Source organism: Haliotis asinina, chromosome 4 (assembly GCF_037392515.1).
Source record: "Haliotis asinina isolate JCU_RB_2024 chromosome 4, JCU_Hal_asi_v2, whole genome shotgun sequence".
Lineage (NCBI taxonomy): Eukaryota > Metazoa > Mollusca > Gastropoda > Lepetellida > Haliotidae > Haliotis > Haliotis asinina.
Genome location: NC_090283.1, coordinates 68,027,781 through 68,047,809, shown reverse-complemented (window position 1 = coordinate 68,047,809; position 20,029 = coordinate 68,027,781). Strand labels below are relative to the sequence as shown.

Below are 20,029 nucleotides of genomic sequence, written 5' to 3'. Positions count from 1 at the left end.
TCTCTTCCTGTTATTTTCCTCTATTTTCCACTCAGGTGAGATATTGCATTTAAATCCATGTATTTCCATGGAATTCAGGAAAATTACCATACTTGCAAACAGATAACTTGAGATTTTTATTTGTAAGTAATGGTGCCAACAATCCCACAAATCAATCTACCTGGGCCTCCAGGGAAACCTTTAGGTCCGGGTGGTCCAATTCTTCCCCTGGGACCTGGCCGGCCGGTGCCAGTACCGTTACCAAGGATACCAGGAGGACCCTGAAACACACAATTTCTTACTGTGCACACATACATGTGTTATTAAAGCATGCAAGCCAATACTAGCATCCAGAAAGCCAGAGTTCAGCACAAAAGAAGAAAATACTAACTGCATTTGTTTTGATTTAACAAAAAGATCTTTTCGTCATCTGAAGCTGTTGCCTTAGGAAGACCTTCTTGCTAGTCATAAGGTGACTAGTATATTTTAAAGCATTAATTATGATACCTTTACAAATGTCTCATATTTAAGGATTGTTTTATTTTTTCTTTTTGTATTTACCGAAGGATAACAGTGACACTAGTCAGTGTACTTCAGTACACTTTAGAGCTTTTCAGTTTAGACAAAACAGTTAAGCATCCAGTCTTCATACAAAAACTACAGTAGGTTTTCCTGTATAGGTGTAATATGTGAATATGTAATGTGAGGCCTATTTCTGGGGTCCCCAGGCAAGATATTCCTGGAATAAACTGATATAAAAACATACTCACTGACTGACTCAAGAGTCTTTAGAGATATGAAACTCTGACTATAAAACTATAATTCTGTATAAAACTATAAATTTCACTAAGATCACCCAGTGGAACAAGATATCATAATAATAATAATATTGCTAATTTTTGTGCCTAGAGTTCAACGCGATGCTGCTTTCTGGCCACACATTATTACCCAGACGGAAATTTCAAAACTGTTACCTGGCACTTAGCGCGACCAAATAGTTCCATACATCCAATTCCCAGGTACCCATTTTAAACAGCTGGGTGGAATGAGTGCAATGTGGAGGATGTGCTTTGCCAAGGGACACAACACAGAATGGTCACAAATTGTTGGTGTCTCCACATATTAATGAACAGAATGTGAGCGGACTGATGTACTTACAGGCAAACCTTGAAGGCCCTGTCGTCCCGGGAAACCAGGCTCACCGAACATACCCTGGCAATGACAAGTACCATGAATGAATAATTACATATATATTACACAGATATAAAATATGGATGCCAGTGTTTACAGTCAGGGTGACAATGTAGAGACAAAAGTATTACATCAAAGGCGGGTTCATAGTCATGATAATTAATCTAAATTACAAACAGTATAATTTCAGAATTAAGAGAAAGGCCATGAATATGCAAGTTTTCTGATATTTTACCTTTACTCCATTTATTCCCGGATTGCCTGGGAAGCCCTTGGCGCCAGGAAAGCCCTTAGCTCCGTATGGTCCTTGTGGTCCTTCCTTACCACGTTTGCCCTGCAGAATTTGGTACACATCATCAGATCATTCCAGAAATCAAGCAGTGATTAGTTCCACTTACTTGTCTGGTTTGAGAAATGAATATATGACAAGTTTCTAAGGATACATGCTTTTGATTCTTTATACGATGTTTCACAGCAAGAACCGACTCTTAGACCTTGCTTAAAGAATAAAATGTTGTTTTCCATAAAAACATATCATGTATTCCTGTTTGTCCAACTTCTAAATGCCTTACAAGAACTGGTCTGAGAAAATTTAATCACACATTAAGACAAACAGAGAAATCATTATCACCGATCTGTCAATAATCCTTCCACTCGCATATTACAAGTAAGGCTTCATAGGAAAGGGCAGGTTTTGACATGAGTACAGGTTTCCTGAAAGTTTTCTTTAGCTTGCAAAGTGTGTTTTCAATATTGGATTTCTTGTCAAGTTGCCAATTACAAATTGAGGATGATGCTAAAGAATAATGAGAAATCGATAACACAAACCTTGAAAAGAAGGTGAAGGTCAGTGTACGCTGTCACCAAATTTGGAGATATTGCATTAACAAAAATCTGAACAAAAAAGTGCCCAAAGTGTCATGGTGACCTTGATAATAAGCTAAAGGTCACCCAAACTGACCAATGTCTGCGCAATCCCCCAATGTAGGCTGTCACCAAATTTGATGATATTGGGTAAAATAGTTCATGATAAAAAGAATCCGGATGTACGTATGTAGTCCCTGTTGCTTGAATTTCGTAGGTCTCTTAGCGCTTATCTGTATCTGCCATACATGAACATAAACTTACAACCATCTTAGCACTAAAAGACCTTTGAAATTCTAGGCCCTGGAGACAAAGAGCAAGCATGTTGATGCTAATGTACAGAAGTAAAACAAAACATCTTACTATGGATTAAAGTATGGACAAAGATGTAACTTTTCCAATCTGGAAGTCCGCTGTGATATTTTGAAATGCTTATTCTCAGCCGTGTGTTTATTAAAATGACAGGGAACAGAAAGGGGTGCTGCTAACAGTGTCCGTAGAGAGGAGAACACCTACCCTCCTTCCTGGAGGTCCATCCATTCCCTTGGGACCCTTCAGTCCACTCAGTCCAGGTGCACCCTGAAACATTTATCAGGTCATTCACAGTTGTCAAACAGTTACAAACAGATACAAACAGTTACAAACAGATACAAACAGTTACAAACAGATAGAAACAGTTACAAACAGATACAAACAGTTACAAACAGATACGAACAGTTACATTGCTGGGGATACACTGTTTATTGTAACACTAACCATACTATGATAAACAACGGCACTGAAATAGATACATAGTGTTTAAGTAACACAAACAATACTATATTAAACAGTTACACGGACACAGATACACACCTTAATGTAACACTAGAGATATCACAAGAATCATCCAGTTTGTGCTAAAACTATGTACAGTGAAATAATACACAGTATCATAGTTAAACCATGAGGACATGGTGCACTTTGCCCATTGTTCAAGTTATTGCCTGATAAAGTACTGTCCGACCTTTTTCATCTTTTAGTGAATCATCATGGGTGATCTTTTTGAATTTATCTTCCCGTTACTAATCCGCTAGGTGCGCTGATCCAGACGGTCCAACCTTAAACTGACAGCGCGTGTCGTACGCGCGATGTGTGCCGTTCGCGTTAAAATTACACTTAGTGACAGTTAACCAGCATAGCCTTCACAGTCACCAGTAACGTTCACGCCGGTGCATGGCCAGTATATCTTTTCCCTTTTACGATGATATATCAAGTGTTACGTCCTGAAATATTTGTTCCATGATTCTATGAAACACCTGAGATAGTCATGACTGCTTATATTGCAAGAATGAATCGCAAAATAGCAGTTCGAAGCAAGGTGGTGGAATCAGTTGATAATTATCATGTTTTGTCATTTTGTTGACGTTTTGCAATCGGTAATATAAGTCTGACACTAGATGTCTCAATATCACACATCTAAAACTGCAGTGTATTTTCATAGTATATGTACTCAAATCACTTAAGTATTACCGCTGATTTCACACATTCATGTACTTCACTGCATCTAGGAGCTGATGCTGTGCGTGAAACACTGAAAGTCTTGTTACGTAAATTTCATCAGGTCATACAAGATAGGATTGAGATTTTTGACATAACAAATACTTAGCAAGTACAGAGAGAAACAATGGTCAACTAATTGTAACATAACAGTTACGGACGATTTATGTCAATCATCACTTATATGCAGCCATGCAATGTTGAAATATGATAAACATGGGCATAAGTAAAATCTACATTTTTATGTCTGTAACAGTTTGTGATGCATGGAATATAAAATCACTGTATGGATAAATAATGCATAAAAACATTGCAAATTTCTACTGCATTTTAATTATCCTGAATTAAGGGTATAAATTAAAATGCTTTGTTTTTACTTAACTTTTAACACAAGTGAATAATATTACAATATACATTCATTAACTGTAATATTTCAGACACAGAAGAAGCACTACTACTACTAGCATAAGTACATATTCAAGGGCACTTTCCAAATTCTTTTTTTTCGTCACATAGCTAAAAGAATAAATATATTCACACTGATGATCTCTGGTACAATAAATGGCAATGTTAAGTGTTGAAGCAACAAATGGTTTACATTTTAATGCAGTGTCTACATACTGCGTGCCTTCACAATATTCAGATCATTATAATAGTCTTGGTAAAGCTGATAGTGTATTTATTAGAGCTAGCTCTTCATGTTTTGTTGCAAATAAATTGATTTTTCAAATTCTAACACAAATATATCAAAAGAGTCAGAATCTTTTCCCACTTTACAATATAGCTGCAATGTACAATGTTGTAATTCAAACTGAACTTTTGTATTATGGTGCATGTGTACTTTAATATAAAATTACACATGCAAGACTTTATTCAGTCATTGTACATATTATCTGTTAATTTGTAAAAACATAAATAAATGCGTAAACATATCTTTATAGAATAATTGTGGGGTTAAATTTCATATCATCAAAGACACATATTTGATTTTAAACACCTTTTCTGTGTTAATTCTTTTTCTGTATTAAACCTACATAATCTTAAGTTTTCTTGGAGAATGAATGAATGTTGAATGAAAATCAGAAAACATGGGAAATATTTGTCAAAATAATGTTATCAAATCAGGAAACACATGTGTAAAGTAATTCTATCATACACATCCTCTTGGGAGGTCAGAATTATACGTTGTTTTCTGAGAGAAATCTCTGTAAATGACTATTTATATTAAGATGCGTTAAAGTTTCCTAAGAAACGAATCAATAAATTCTCATATATAAACTGACTCACAACACTGAATGACAGACGTATTTTACAAGGGGTAAATATTGTATTGCAAACTATGATGACTGGTGTTTCTGATGCAACCGACTAACTGCTTGGATAACAGGTGTATGCATAAAATCATACAGTAGTGTCAGAATTTAAAAGCAAAATGGATTCAGATAAGAGAGGAAATGGTGCTCAAAACAAACTTAATATATTTCTAACTAACTGTTACATTCTATGCAGAATTTTTTCAATTGTCAGGGATTTGTAATAATCACAAATTGGTGATAAAGACCTTCCAGGGGATACTCGTTGGTTGGAGGTATATCTCTGATTTTTTACATTGAGAACGGTGGTATTATGGGAACAATATGGAAGATTTTAATGCGGCAACAGTTTAAGAATCACTGATGGAAATAACATAGGCATTGATAACATACAAAAAGAATTTTCATTGATGCTACGACACATAAGACTTGCACTGCCTCATGTTCTTTCATAGGAAATGCCGTGACGACAGACTGTCTATTCATTGCATTTTCCCTTTTTATCTATATCATGTCAATTCATACTGCACTTGGAAATTAAACAAATGATACTTTTCTGAACTAAAAATCAAAGCAAAACATGTCAGTTAATGGCTTTTCTTCGTAAATAATTGTTTTTTCTGTGAAGGTGAACATGGCAACGCGTAAGCTGGATTCTGGGTTCGCTAAGATGACAGACAGATGAACTGTCACTGCATACACTGGAACAATTTTCCACCATGATGATAAATATCTGCATACATCTGCGGAATTTCCTTAAAAAATTGCCATTCATGGGCTTCACCAATCAAATGATACTATAAAACATTTTTTATCCAGTCCAGCGTTTACACAGAAATATGTATCAGTTTGGGAGCAAATGTGTGAGCACGTACCCTATCTCCTTCCATGCCCTTGTCGCCTGGGTCTCCTGGAGGTCCTTTAGGACCGGGGTCACCCTTGTCTCCTGGAATACCGGATCGCACCTCTGTAGGTCCAACGACGGGGAACTTCCCTGGTGGACCTGGGTCACCGGTGTCTCCCTGAACAAACACACAATGGACATAATAGAAATATTGTAACTGTAGGAAAACATCTCTGTCAATATTTTACTGCATGTATTGAGAACAAACCTGTTAGGTCTGATGCAGTATACTGTGGTATTTTGTTTTCGGTTCAGCAGACCGAAATCCACTTTAAAAAATGGTACATTTTGTTTTCGTACCAAAAATTTCATCTAACTGACCTTACACACATTACTTTTGGAATGTCATTACAAATATTCCATGTAATTTAATTCCAGATAACATCTGCTTGCTGGGGTTAAAAAATCCCATTGCCCGATGCCCGGGCCAAGTCAGTTTTCACAATGGGCAATCAAATAATGGTATCTTACTTGTCCGTGCACTACTATATAATTTCCACTTAAGGTTTCAAACTGCAAATAAAGTTGGATTTCATTCCATATCTGCTTATAACGTAGCTTTTAAATTTTGCAATAATAATAAATTAGAGCTATCGTTCTTTGAAATTTATCACTCTTTGATAAATACTCCAGTAAACATTAACATTGTGTCATAAACTCAGGACGAGTGGAAAATTAGTCAGACAAGTTACTTTCTCGAAGTCACTTGCCCTGAGGCAAATGGCTTTTAAACCAAATTTTGAACCCCTGGCATGTAGCTACTGTTTCTGACAACAAACCTATCAGTATTCTTAACCCCTTATGATCACATGACATTATTATAGTTGGAGACTGTCTTCAGTCAGATATTGACTGGCTATATGAAACTACATTTTCAAAACATGACTCAACTATAGCTCATCCTACACAAATAAAATGTCTGTATATCAACCACAATAAGATAAATGTCATGAAAATCAAGTAAATCTGTTGATTTCAGAAGTAATATGTGTTCCAGGTTGTCATCACCGTGGAAGCCATCAGTTACCTTTGCTCCTTTATGTCCTAGTTTCATTGCACCCGGCAAACCTTTGTATCCCTTGGGACCCGGCAGCCCTTTTGGACCCTGAAACACAATGTGACATCAGCGTACCTCTACCCACAGCATGATATTGCTGCAAGGCAGGGGTTGATTTAAGGACATGAAAACTACTTGCACCTGGTGCAACCTGAGGCAATCATCTTGTTGCACCAAATAAAAACAGGTTGCACCTACTGCATAATACAGGGCTCAGGCTGTTAACCTACTTGCACCAGGTTAAAATAAAAACCCATGGTGCACCAAATCAGATGCAATGCTTGAATTGCAATGTGTAATGAAATAAACGTGCGTTTGAATCATTTAAATGTTTTATGCATTAAATCGTGCCCTGTTCATGTAAAATCTAATATAATGCTTGAAATTTGGTAAAGATAGTTTAGAACAGTATTATAACAAATGAAATCTGTAGGTATCTTGCTTCCTAAACTTTCATGAACAGTAAGTTATTATTCCTACAATAATCAGAGATACTGTCCCTACAACAATCAGAGTCACTGTTCCTACAACAATCAGAGTCACTGTTCCTACAATAATCAGAGTCGCTGTTCCTACAACAATTAGAGTCACTTTCCCTACAATAATCAGTCACTGTTCCTACAACAATCAGAGTCACTGTTCCTACAACAATCAGAGTCACCGTCCCTACAACAATCAGAGTCACTGTTCCTACAACAATCAGAGTCACTGTTCCTACATATGTTCGATAATTATTTTTCTTTTCTTATTATAACTTTCTTTCAATCGATTTTCAATTATTTTTAGTCACTGGAACATCACTAAGCAACAGAGTGAAATTAAAGCCATCTAAATCCAGGCTCTATTATATTACAGCTTCACTGAGGTTTTACTTGACTGTAGATTCTGTGTTTGGTCATACACTCTTAAAATCCTAACTTCCACAAGAGCAATTCTAATAATTTACACAAGCACACAGATCTGGTGTAACGCCATTTGTCTTCAAGCTGACACACCGCAAGCTTGGCCAAACACTGGCCTGGAAAACTATGTAGACGTTATAATGTACAAAAATTTGGTCCTTTTGTTGACCTGCCTGATGCTCATCAAAATGGGATAAACCAAGACCTATGTCAGTATACCAGCATCATACACTGGCGTTAGTCCATACCAGTACAAGCATTTTGATTCTACTCACAGGGATTCCTCTGTCTCCAGGGTAGCCGTAATCACCGGGCAGACCAATCTCACCAGTGATACCCTGTCAATGAACAGAAGCTGTGTACACATGCACAAAATAAATGTCACATTTGAACCTATTTTATACTCACCATCATTAGTAAAGCTACTTTTTCTACACTTAGTTGCATATTTCTGAAAATCCATTTCTGAACATCTTTCACACTTGATTTCACAAGCAAGGGTTTTCTTTAGAAACATGATTTCCTTTTTTATTACCTTCACTTATATCAAAGGATTCATGTAGGGAATAACAAATGATATTGCTTATCCTTTATCATATTAATGACATACATTATCAGGGAATTCCACACTTAGAATATGTTATTTGGTTCAAATTTGGGACTCTTTTTGAACATTCATATTTTCAGAGGTATCATGACATTGCACTAATGTACTAATGTAAGTACATTCTTTTTTACTAGTCCTGTTATCTGTTATATCCTGTGAAATTATTGATTATATATCTCAGAAGCAGAAAGGTGCCACATAAGTGACAGAATGTGATGAAGAAATATATGTTTACCAACTGTACCAGTCACTTTGATATTTATCATTTTTTCCCAATACGAGAGACATTTAGGAAGTTTAATATGGCTTACCACTTGTCCTGGTCTTCCATCTTCACCAGGCTGTCCCTTGAAGCCAAAACGCACACCTTCACTTTCTCCTGGTGCTCCCTAAACAACAACATGTGTCACTGATATACAAATCAAATGGATGGAATACAGACAGAATACTGAAAAATGTCCTGTGTACTACCATACATATTATGGTATCACATGGGACATACTTTAATATCTTATTTATTACTCACATTAGCAAAATAATTCTGAGCAAAGTACTCCGTTTCTAAGAATCCAACAAATCTGATGACTCTCAGCATTCCTTGAGTCAAGCAAGGTCTAATACTATTGTGATGTCATAACTGTAAAGGCCTTAGATGTCATACATGCTGTGATACTGTGAACATCAAGTGATGTTAATAACATGGTAAAATTATGAAACAGTGATATCTTCAAGTTGTAAGTAATAAAAATTGTATTACATGGAAAGTTGTTTACCTATCTGTATACCACACATACATCATACAGACATGTATTTCATCCGTGGAATATCATGAAATATACCATACATATATTCAATACAACCACTTGGGTGGAACACCTTGAAATACATCAAACAGATACCCTATTTGTTTAACATCCTGAAATATGCCACATACATCCTTCATTTTCTAGCACTGATAAAAAAATATGTCCTTTGCCTCTTTGTAAATGATGGAGGCATGTACTTCAAAAGTTGATATAACTGGGCCACTTACCTCCCTTCAAGTCACTTCATACACTAACAAATATTGTATCAAGTATACTACAGCATGTCATACACCTTCACTTCCTCATATATATCGACTTCTAGTTTCAGAAAAGGCATTTGACCCAGTGTCAAAGACTGAATTGATCTGGACACCCGGTGTCTAAATAGTGGAAGTATGGTATAACATGTGGCATTCTAGAAGCTGTAGTATCAGTGCACACAAGTGTGCAACCTCCTCAGTGCAACATTTCGATACATGTCCTCAGCATGTCCACACAATTACCTGTATATTATGATTTGAAATGCTAATGTGCTGGCACCTTTATCATCAACACTTACCAAATGTTGCATCAATAAGACTGACATGCTTATGTCAAAGTTCTCTTCATATCGCATATATCATATATATTTAGTGAGGATACAACCAGTTGGAATATGTCACCATTAATTCCTGATTCCTTAGAGCTCACTAACTGACTAATTGTAATCTGCAATTACATTTAGTCTTATTTCTGAACTAAAGATTTGATGTGGATTTGATCTCCCCAGTTAGCATCAACCATTCCCACCTTGTCCTTCCAAACACTTAAGCTATCAAACTGTCTACATGGCTCACAAAAGTAATCGTGTAAAGAGCACCAATCCAATTTAAATCTTGCCAGACCTTTTGAACAACTTTCATGATAGTGGACAGTCAAAACAAGCTTTGATTTAGAAAAGAATATTAAATGAGGAAACACAGAATGACCTGCATCTTATTAACTGCAGCCTTCATATGAGCCGACTGAGGTATGCAAGGTAGGAAAATCATTAAACAAATATATGAACAACAGTGAAAATTTGTTTCTCTTTACCTGATAAAACATTCTTATAAATGCAAACATCCAGCATGACTAAATGTTAATTTAAAAAAAACATCTTCTGTGCTTGTTCTTACCTTTCTACCAGGTCTACCTGGACGTCCTCTAGATCCTGGCAGGCCAGGCAGACCAGGCTGTCCCGGGAAACCAGCATCTCCCTGGAAGAAGCACATGAAATATGTGATCACCGAAGATTAGACTCTAAAATCTTGAAATATATGTGAAAAGAAGATGAAGCCTCCATCATCGTGCAAGTTTAATGGCATTCAGGTTCAAAATAAAGGCATTCACACAAGATGTGTGAGGCAAGGCAAGGTGCACTCATACTTTCAAAATACAGCCAGCACTTGGTTACTCAAAACATACATACTAACTAGAGCAAAGAAAATCAGGTGCTTCTGGCGGATGTATATAATTGTTGTACTGGCAAGGGGCAAAAAGGAGTAAGTTTCTTATCATGTCTGAAATTCGAAAAGCACATAATTTTTTTTCTGACAATACACATAACTATAAACATACTGTCACCGCATGTTAACTGGCCTGGATATGTAGTCAACAGTTTAACATATGAACAAAGATAGAAACTATAGGAATGTTACTGTCAGTCATCATATTCCAGTAATGGCAGAAATACAAAGGACATCAGGACAAACACACACAGCAAAGTTCAGATATGTGTTTTTCTGAGAATTTAAGAACATGGTAAAAGAAAGTTGAAAATGAATATCACCAGAAATAGAACATTAACACTTAACTTCACTAGTTCCATACATGTATATGAGAAAAGAATAGGTTTTTTAAAATTGGTGCCAAGAGGGATACCATAATTGGTTAGAATTAGTGGGTATCTGTGGGTACAGATTCTCTAGCCTACTTGTTTCTGAGAAGATGAATTGCCAAGAAAATGTATTTTAAGAGAATTTAGAGAGTGCCATGGTCAAAGGTAGGTCAAATCATTTTATCTTACCTCACATATAAATGTCGTTTTCCCCCCACTTGCAATAGTGTCAATATCAACTCATTCGGTACTTCGTGGTAGTACTTCTTTATTTCAAATAACATTAAATGATGCATGATGCACAGAAATTACCAATGTTTTGCGAATACAAATCTACGGAAGGGAGATAACTCTAAGTGTGCTTTTCTTCTAGCGATGGCTAGTAATGACTATGAAAAGAGTTGCCTGCCATTCCAATAAATACATTCTGACAAGACGTTCAAATGTAGTCCTTGTGAATATTAAGAATTCATACAGGTTGGCTGAAGTGTTTGATTCAATACCCATGCTTCACATTGGGGTGTTCTGCAAGATAAATACACTGTTCTATCGTCCCTTGGGCCCATGGTTTGAGGTACCTTCAATATTTGTTATGTTTCCCTCGCCCTTCGGCATCAGGCATCATAAACAAACATTGACCAATGAACAACTCATAAAATACACTTCAAATATGTAAAAGGAAAAACAAGGATTGTGTTTGTGGTTTATCATTGCATCAAGCAATATACCAGCCATTTGATTGCTGCCTTTAGATATTAAGCCTGAACCTCCTTTCACAAATTGTTTCACAGCATAAGGTTGTTGGACTACAATTCTTACTGGAATCTGACAATTGTTTTCACAGCATAAGGTTGTTGGACTACAATTCTTACTGGAATTTGACAATTGTTTTCACAGAAGACTACCACCAAAGTTTACCAGAGACCAATATAACTCAATGAAAAATTTAGGAAACAGCTGCGGACTATTATCATGGCCCATTGATAAAAGCTTGATTGTGAAGTACATAGTATGCTTCGGATTACATTCAGGGAGACAGCTCAACTGGAATCTTTGGTTGTCTAATAGTGCTGGGGCCAGATAAGTACAAAATGGTAACGAGGCTGAAAATTGAATCAAGATAATGATCTGTGGAGCCATAATGACAGCGTTGCAGTGAACCATTCCAGACGAACATGGCACAGGGGCAGCCTCAAGATTGTGTTTGTTCCTTGACAATGGACAATGCCGTTGAGTATAGGTAATGGCAATCTACCTTAAGGCAAGAGAGAAGCACAATGGGATACGTTATGAGTTTGTTATGTTAAACCCACTTCAAGTAATTAAAGTACTATCATGACAAACAAAGAAATATACTTGAATTTGCACCTACAATGTCTGAACCTGCATCACAAGATCCCAGGTACCCAGTTGTAAGTCATGTGTCACTTTATGCTATAAACCAGGATGTGTTATCAATAAAGAATGCTTCACTGACTCACTAACTACTAGACTGTTGATAAATTTGTGTAAACAAGTTTGACATAGCCAAAAGAATCTACTGTTCTATGACTGGGTAAAGCGCCAAGGTTAGTGTTATATCATTGTATTGTCTAATGTATTTGTACTGTGGTCTACAGTTTGGGATTAATTAAAATGCATACAGTCTGACAGGTCATAATTGTTGATATGCTGATATATATGACTTCAGTGTTTTTTTAACTAATGCAGGTTTAAATGTTGAAATGCCTGTGATCTTTGCTATGCAGGTTTATACAGCATACCAGCTGGTGTGTATATCTACGTAACACAACAAGGACTGAAGTAAATCCTCTGGCACTGGTATTTAAAGCATGGCAAATAATTTCATCCAATGGGTGGTCACTATTTCATTCAAGTGTAGCACATTTAAATGCTGACGAATTACTGTAAACTATACAGTTTACAGATGTGTGGAACTTGTGTGCTTTGTGAAACTTGAACATTTCTGCATGATGGCCCTTAAACATAAACATCTGACTGCAGAAGCTGTACTGGTTATATACACAAATTGAAATCTGGTCAAACTTGAATGGAGTTTACATGCTCTGTGCTCCAAGATGGATGGAGAATTTGTGCTAGTGCTTATAAGCATATACAAGCAGAGCTACAAGAAATACTGGCAGTGTGGCATGTGTACCATAAACTGGGCTGCATTGTAAGACAAAAAGAATTCATTTCTAGAAGCTGGTATATGAGAACACAAGTTTACAGCTTCCTTATCATTTAACATAATTATCTGTGGTATCTACATACCTTCTTTGGGGACTATGCACCCAATCATTTCTGGCATAAGCTCAATGAAGAAACAAGTTGGTAGATAAATGTTTTGAATTATTGACATAAGGCATGTAATGGGAGAAATCTGAGCTGACCCAAGATGGAAACAGTGAATTCCCAGAAGAATGTACGTGTCCCCCATCGGATTGTGCTGACACATGCAGAAATCAGGCACTTTGAGACAAAACAATAAGCAACAAGTGCATCCTAGAAGGCCTGCCAGTTCTCTTTATCTGTGAATGTGGCACCATGTGGCCTGGGTGGGCTGTTGTCTTTGTGATGCAAGGGATAAACAGGCTAATATTTCACCAGTATTGTGTTGAGGCCTTTGCATACAGGGGAACTCATTTTTGTTGCTTAGTACAGTTGACATTTAGGTTCTTACCCATTTATGTGGGAGGGAAGGAAACCTAAACCATCACTCATTTTTTAAGAGGAGGCAGGAGAAAGAAAAGGAAAGAGGAGAGGAAGGAGAGGAAGGTGATAAGGAGGAAGAAGAGAGGAAGGTGATAAGGAGGAAGCAGAGAGGAAGGTGATAAGGAGGAAGAAGAGAGGAAGGTGATAAGGAGGAAGCAGAGAAGAAGGTGATAAGGAGGAAGAAGGGAGGAAGGTGTGGGAGGAAGAGGAAGAGAGGAAGGTGGTCAGGAGAAAGAGGAGAGGATGGTGATGAGGAGGAAGAGAGGAAGGTGGTCAGGAGGAAGAGGAGAAGAGGGTGATGAGGAAGAGGAGAGGATGGTGATAATTAGGAAGAAGAGAGGAAGGTGATATGGAAAGGAGTTGATAAGGAGTAAGAGGAGAGGAAGGTGATAAGGAGGAAGAGGAGAGGGTGCTGATAAGGAGGAGGAGGAGAGGGTGCTGATAAGGAGGCAGAGGAGAGGGTGGTGATAAGGAGGAAGAGGAGAGGGTGTGATAAGGAGGCAGAGGAGGAGAGGAGGTGATAAGGAGGAAGAGGAGAGGGTGGTGATAAGGAGGATGAGGAGAGGGTGGTGATAAGGAGGAAGAGGAGAGGGTGGTGATAAGGAGGAAGAGGAGAGGGTGGTGATAAGGAGGAACAAAAGAATAGAACAAAAGTATCTTTGTGTGTTTGATGAAATGAATACTTTACTGAGTTGACCTGATCGCATTAATCTTTTCCTTTTCTAGCAAACACGTTTTTTAATTACTCTTAAAAAATGTGATAGCAACCCAAGTCTCCTGACGAGTACCCTTTTCTAATGACAAAGTAAGAACCCCCAAATGTACACTTTGACGCAAGACATATAAACTAATGAAAACAAGAAATGAACGGCCTTTAACTGCACATTATGTGCGGTGCACCCTGACATTTGTCAGTCCTGTGGAGCTGTGCAGCATATCATATGTGTACAAATGTTGCTTTAACCTTTGAGTGTTTACACACAAAAATGCATTAAGTATTGCAAACTGTGTTCAAAACTCCCAACACAATTTTCAAACATCAAAATTTTGCTTTTTAAACTTAATCGCATTTGATTGACACCGTAACTACAATTCATGAATATGACAAGGCTCAACACCTCCAGCTATCCTCACCACAAACTTCACATAAATTGGTCTTAAATAAACAACTTAGATTCTCCTTTCCCATTCACATGTTCATGGCCATTGAATAATAAACTAATTCTCACTGACAAAGTATTATCATGTAAATATTTGCATGTTTTAACATCAGGCAGATACATCCAATAAGCAGTCCCTGTGTTCTCACATGGACCATGTTAGTTGCCCTGCAGGAGGGCTGGCTGCACAGTAGTCACGCTAAGACACAAGGAGGGGCAGTGTTTACACTACTCCAATGAAGTGTCAGTCTCTATACTGGGTGTCTGGAGACGGCCACTGCATGTGCTTGTTGATACAGCTTCCTTTCCTTTTATCTGTGTAATCCTGGAGTCAGATTAGCACAGAGTCCATGTGTGTCATGCCATGCTCCTGACACACTGATTAAGATACGAAATAAGCTTTGTCTGTTGTAACTGGCTGTTGACTACTTTAGTGTGGACATAATGTTGCCTCCTGCCACTGGTTGATCTGACGGGGTTAGAGGGTCACAGGGATGAGAGAGAGGACTTGAGACAAACACAGGATGGTGGGTAGGTGAAGGGAGGACAGGGTGGGGCAGTAGGTAGGGGAAGGTGTAACAGGGTAGGACAGTGGATTGGGGAAGGGAGGACATATTAGGACTGTGGGTAAGGGAAGGCAGGGCAGGGTAGCACAGTGGGAAAGGAATAGTAGGAAAGGGTGGGACAGCGGGTAAGTGAAGGGAGGACAGGGTAGGACAATAGGTAGGGGAAGACAAGACAGGGTAGAACAGTTTGTAGGAGACTGGGTAGGGGAAGATAGGACAGGGTAGGAAAGTGGGTAGAGGATAGCAGGAAAGGGTGGGACAGTGGGTAGGGGAAGGCAGGACAAGGTAGGACAGTGGGTTGGGAAAGATGAGTGTTTGTTATATACACCAGAATTTTAGTGGAATTGGAAGAGCTGCACTGCCTTCTGTTCTAGTTCAAAATAATGCCTGTCATGGGTTTATCCTGAAATTTTCTCTGTTTCAATGCCATTTTCAATGCATGTCATTGTATCCCAATTGCATAGACAGATGCTCCTTATATCTATCACTGGACAGTCTAGCTTAGATGCACATGTATACAGATCACTGTCAGCAGCAGGAATATTGCTGGAGCAAAAAGCATAATAAACAAACAGACCGATAAAATAGTAAATATTAGAGTGACAGGGACCAAGACACCCCCTCCTATGCTGAAGCCTTTGTTTCCCATTATTGTGTGTGAGCATGCCTTTGGTAGTGAGTCACTTCCTACATGGGGAAATGTTACACCATGAGAGGGATCATTACTCATGGTGGGACCTGAGGGAAGCCATTCCATCAGATAAACCACATAAACCTCTGAGTAAGCATCTTTTGTTTACTCAGTGCACTACAAGGTCAACATAGAGCAGACAGGGTACAGTAGTGGCGAGATGGCTATGGTGAGTGAGTGAGTGAGTGGGCATGGGCTGCTGAAGGCCTATTCTACCCCGTGACCTTCACGGGTAGATGGCTATGGTAGTCATGAGATGTGATATATAGTCTATATAGTATATATATATAGAGGATCCAGAGTAACCAGTGTACAGTATTGGTGAGGGGACTGTGGTGTCATGAGATGTGATATATAGTCTATATTGTATATATATAAAGAACCCAGAGTGATCAGGGTACAGTATTGGTGAGGTGACTATGGTAGCCATGAGATGTGATATATAGTCTGTATAGTATATATAGAGGACCCAGAGTGATGAGGGTACAGTATTGGTGAGGTGACTATGGTAGCCATGAGATGTGATATATAGTCTATATAGTATATATAGAGGACCCAGAGTGACCAGGGTACAGTATTGGTGAGGTGACTATGGTAGTCATGAGATGTGATATATAGTCTATATAGTATATATAGAGAGGACCCAGAGTAATGAGGGTACAGTATTGGTGAGGGGACTATGGTAGTCATGAGATGTGATATATAGTCTGTATAGTATATATAGAGGACCCAGAGTGACCAGGGTACAGTATTGGTGAGGTGACTATGGTAGCCATGAGATGTGATATATAGTCTGTATAGTATATATAGAGGACCCAGAGTGATGAGGGTACAGTATTGGTGAGGTGACTATGGTAGCCATGAGATGTGATATATAGTCTATATAGTATATATAGAGGACCCAGAGTGACCAGGGTACAGTATTGGTGAGGTGACTATGGTAGTCATGAGATGTGATATATAGTCTATATAGTATATATAGAGAGGACCCAGAGTGATGAGGGTACAGTATTGGTGAGGGGACTATGGTAGTCATGAGATGTGATATATAGTCTGTATAGTATATATAGAGGACCCAGAGTGACCAGGGTACAGTATTGGTGAGGTGACTATGGTAGTCATGAGATGTGATTATAGTTTATATACTATATATAGAGAGGATCCATAGTGACCAGGGTAGAGTATTGGTCAGGTGACTATGGTAGTCATGAGATGTGATATATAGTCTGTATAATATATATAAAGAACCCAGAGTGATGAGGGTACAGTATTGGTGAGGTGACTATGGTAGTCATGAGATGTGATTATAGTTTATATACTATATATAGAGAGGATCCATAGTGACCAGGGTAGAGTATTGGTGAGGTGACTATGGTAGTCATGAGATGTGATATATAGTCTGTATAATATATATAAAGAACCCAGAGTGATGAGGGTACAGTATTGGTGAGATGACTATGGTAGTCATGAGATGTGATATGTAGTCTATATAGTATATATAGAGGACCCAGAGTGATCAGGGTACCGTATTGGTGAGGTGACTATGGTAGCCATGAGATGTGATATATAGTCTGTATAGTATATATAGAGGACCCAGAGTGATGAGGGTACAGTATTGGTGAGGTGACTATGGTAGCCATGAGATGTGATTATAGTTTATATAGTATATAGAGAGAGGATCCATAGTGACCAGGGTAGAGTATTGGTGAGGTGACTATGGTAGTCATGAGATGTGATATATAGTCTATATAGTATATATAGAGAGGACCCAGAGTGACCAGGGTACAGTATTGGTGAGGTGACTATGGTAGTCATGAGATGTGATATATAGTCTATATAGTATATATAGAGAGGACCCAGAGTGACCAGGGTACAGTATTGGTGAGGTGACTATGGTAGTCATGAGATGTGATATATAGTCTATATAGTATATATAGAGAGGACCCAGAGTGACCAGGGTAGAGTATTGGTGAGGTGACTATGGTAGTCATGAGATGTGATATATAGTCTATATAGTATATATAGAGGACCCAGAGTGATCAGTGTACAGTATTGGTGAGGGGACTATGGTAGTCATGAGATGTGATATTAGTTATATCTAGTAGCCTGGAGCTAATGGTACTAAGCTAGAAGGGGGATGGTGGTGTGAGGGGATGAGGGTGTATGGACAGCTGGAACTATTATTGATGGAAGATATTCTCACATGCTGAAATGGCAACAGAAAACTTAACATTGTGTTATCGAATGGGGCAAATAAAATTGACAGAAATCTGCAGATGAGCTGAAATTTGCCATTACTGGTCACATATGTTGTACTTACTTTGGTTCCATTGCAGCCAGGATATCCTTGTGGTCCTACTGGTCCCTCGATTCCAGGTTGACCCTGAAACAAATCACAATATGAACACTCGTGGAAACATTTCAATCTACTAGCTGTGTGATGACTGATACTGCCCATGAAATAATAACTTTCAGATTCTGTTCAGTGAAGGTGTCATGCAGCAAAATATATGTAACTGAGGGTCGTATCTAAGGTTTGCAATATTTTAAAATAATCTACTACAGTTTTAGTGACTACATCCTATTTGGGTAACTTTATAGCTCGATTTACAACTCTTCTGTTTGTGTGATACAGAACTGCTGATAGGTATTTTAGATTTCTCTCCAAAATATCAATACAAAATGCTTTCTTTATACAAATTCAAACACTTCAAACAACTTATCCAGGGGATATTTCCTATACTTAACTAAGTAAATTTTGCAGATGATTCTCCAAACTGTTGTACAAGATGATTGATGGTTAGACAGACATGATCAAAATTAACAATTCCATTAATTTTTAATTACAAGAACAAAAAACTGGAGTTTTTTCCCTTTTTCTTTAGTATATATGAGTTTGTGTGTACATGAATATTGAAAAACTAACCTATAGTACAATGTTACAGTAACTACTGCTATTAACAGATAAAATGTACTCAATAAAAATCACCGACTATCGATACCAACCCAAAGAAATTGCCTGTTGGATTGCAGTGTCCTTATAGTAAATACATAAAATAAAAAAATCTCAATTAATAACTTCTACATTGATAATTTTTAAAAAGCATGACTAGATATTGACCCAGCCAGTGAAATCACCTGATCACCAGATCAGATTCACATGATGTGATGTGATATGGGCATACAGTAGAGCACAGGCAATGCTCACGAGTTCAGTTGACATATGTAGCTTCACATACTGAAAGGTAGTCCTATAAATGTGCTTGGAGTGTGAGAGTACCAAAAATGTGTTTGCAAGAAAACTAAGACATTGTTATGCAATGCACATGAAGCAGTATGCTGTAGATGAAAAATATTTCTGAACAGCAATGCACACTAAGTGAAAGTCTTACACACAAAATAACACAAATCTTACCCAGCTACAAGGGAGACAATACAGTGAGTTGTCAGGATACCAGAGAAAAAACTTACCGGGATACCTGGTATTCCTGTGAAACCGGGCAGACCTGAGGCACCCTGCAAAATTGAAATAGAAATTAGCTGTCTTTAACAGACTCAGCATGTGGACAATGAATATTTTTCTAATATGTTTTTTTAGCACTAATAATTAATTGAGAGGATTTGTCTATTAAAAGCATGGAGCGGTCTTAGCCAGGGTCCCAACATGAGTAGTGTCATCCTTGCTGTGAGAACCTTTATCTGACAACACCTGATTTTAATGATTTTTATTCCTAACTTAAAGGATGAAACCTGTGAAAGTCCAGGTTAGAATAAATCTTCAGTAACCCATGCTTGTTATAAAAGGTGACTAAAGGGATCGAGTGGTCAGGATCATTGATTTGGTTGACACAAGTCATCATAGCCCATTTGTGTTGATTGA

At 37.9% G+C, this 20,029-nt stretch overlaps 1 protein-coding gene across 1 annotated transcript in view; it reads right to left on the bottom strand.

Moving 5' to 3' along the window:
* The window catches only part of LOC137281812 (collagen alpha-2(IV) chain-like), a 55,464-nt gene that overhangs the window by 25,566 nt on the left and 9,869 nt on the right, over positions 1 to 20,029 (bottom strand). The window contains exons 4-14 of the mRNA XM_067813431.1: positions 19,621 to 19,665; positions 18,470 to 18,532; positions 10,317 to 10,397; positions 8,665 to 8,742; positions 8,022 to 8,084; positions 6,815 to 6,892; positions 5,759 to 5,905; positions 2,551 to 2,613; positions 1,406 to 1,504; positions 1,138 to 1,191; positions 161 to 260 (exon numbers count right to left, since the gene is read on the bottom strand). Of these exons, the coding sequence (XP_067669532.1) occupies positions 161 to 260; positions 1,138 to 1,191; positions 1,406 to 1,504; positions 2,551 to 2,613; positions 5,759 to 5,905; positions 6,815 to 6,892; positions 8,022 to 8,084; positions 8,665 to 8,742; positions 10,317 to 10,397; positions 18,470 to 18,532; positions 19,621 to 19,665 (871 nt within the window). The remainder of the gene's footprint in view (positions 1 to 160; positions 261 to 1,137; positions 1,192 to 1,405; positions 1,505 to 2,550; positions 2,614 to 5,758; positions 5,906 to 6,814; positions 6,893 to 8,021; positions 8,085 to 8,664; positions 8,743 to 10,316; positions 10,398 to 18,469; positions 18,533 to 19,620; positions 19,666 to 20,029) is intronic.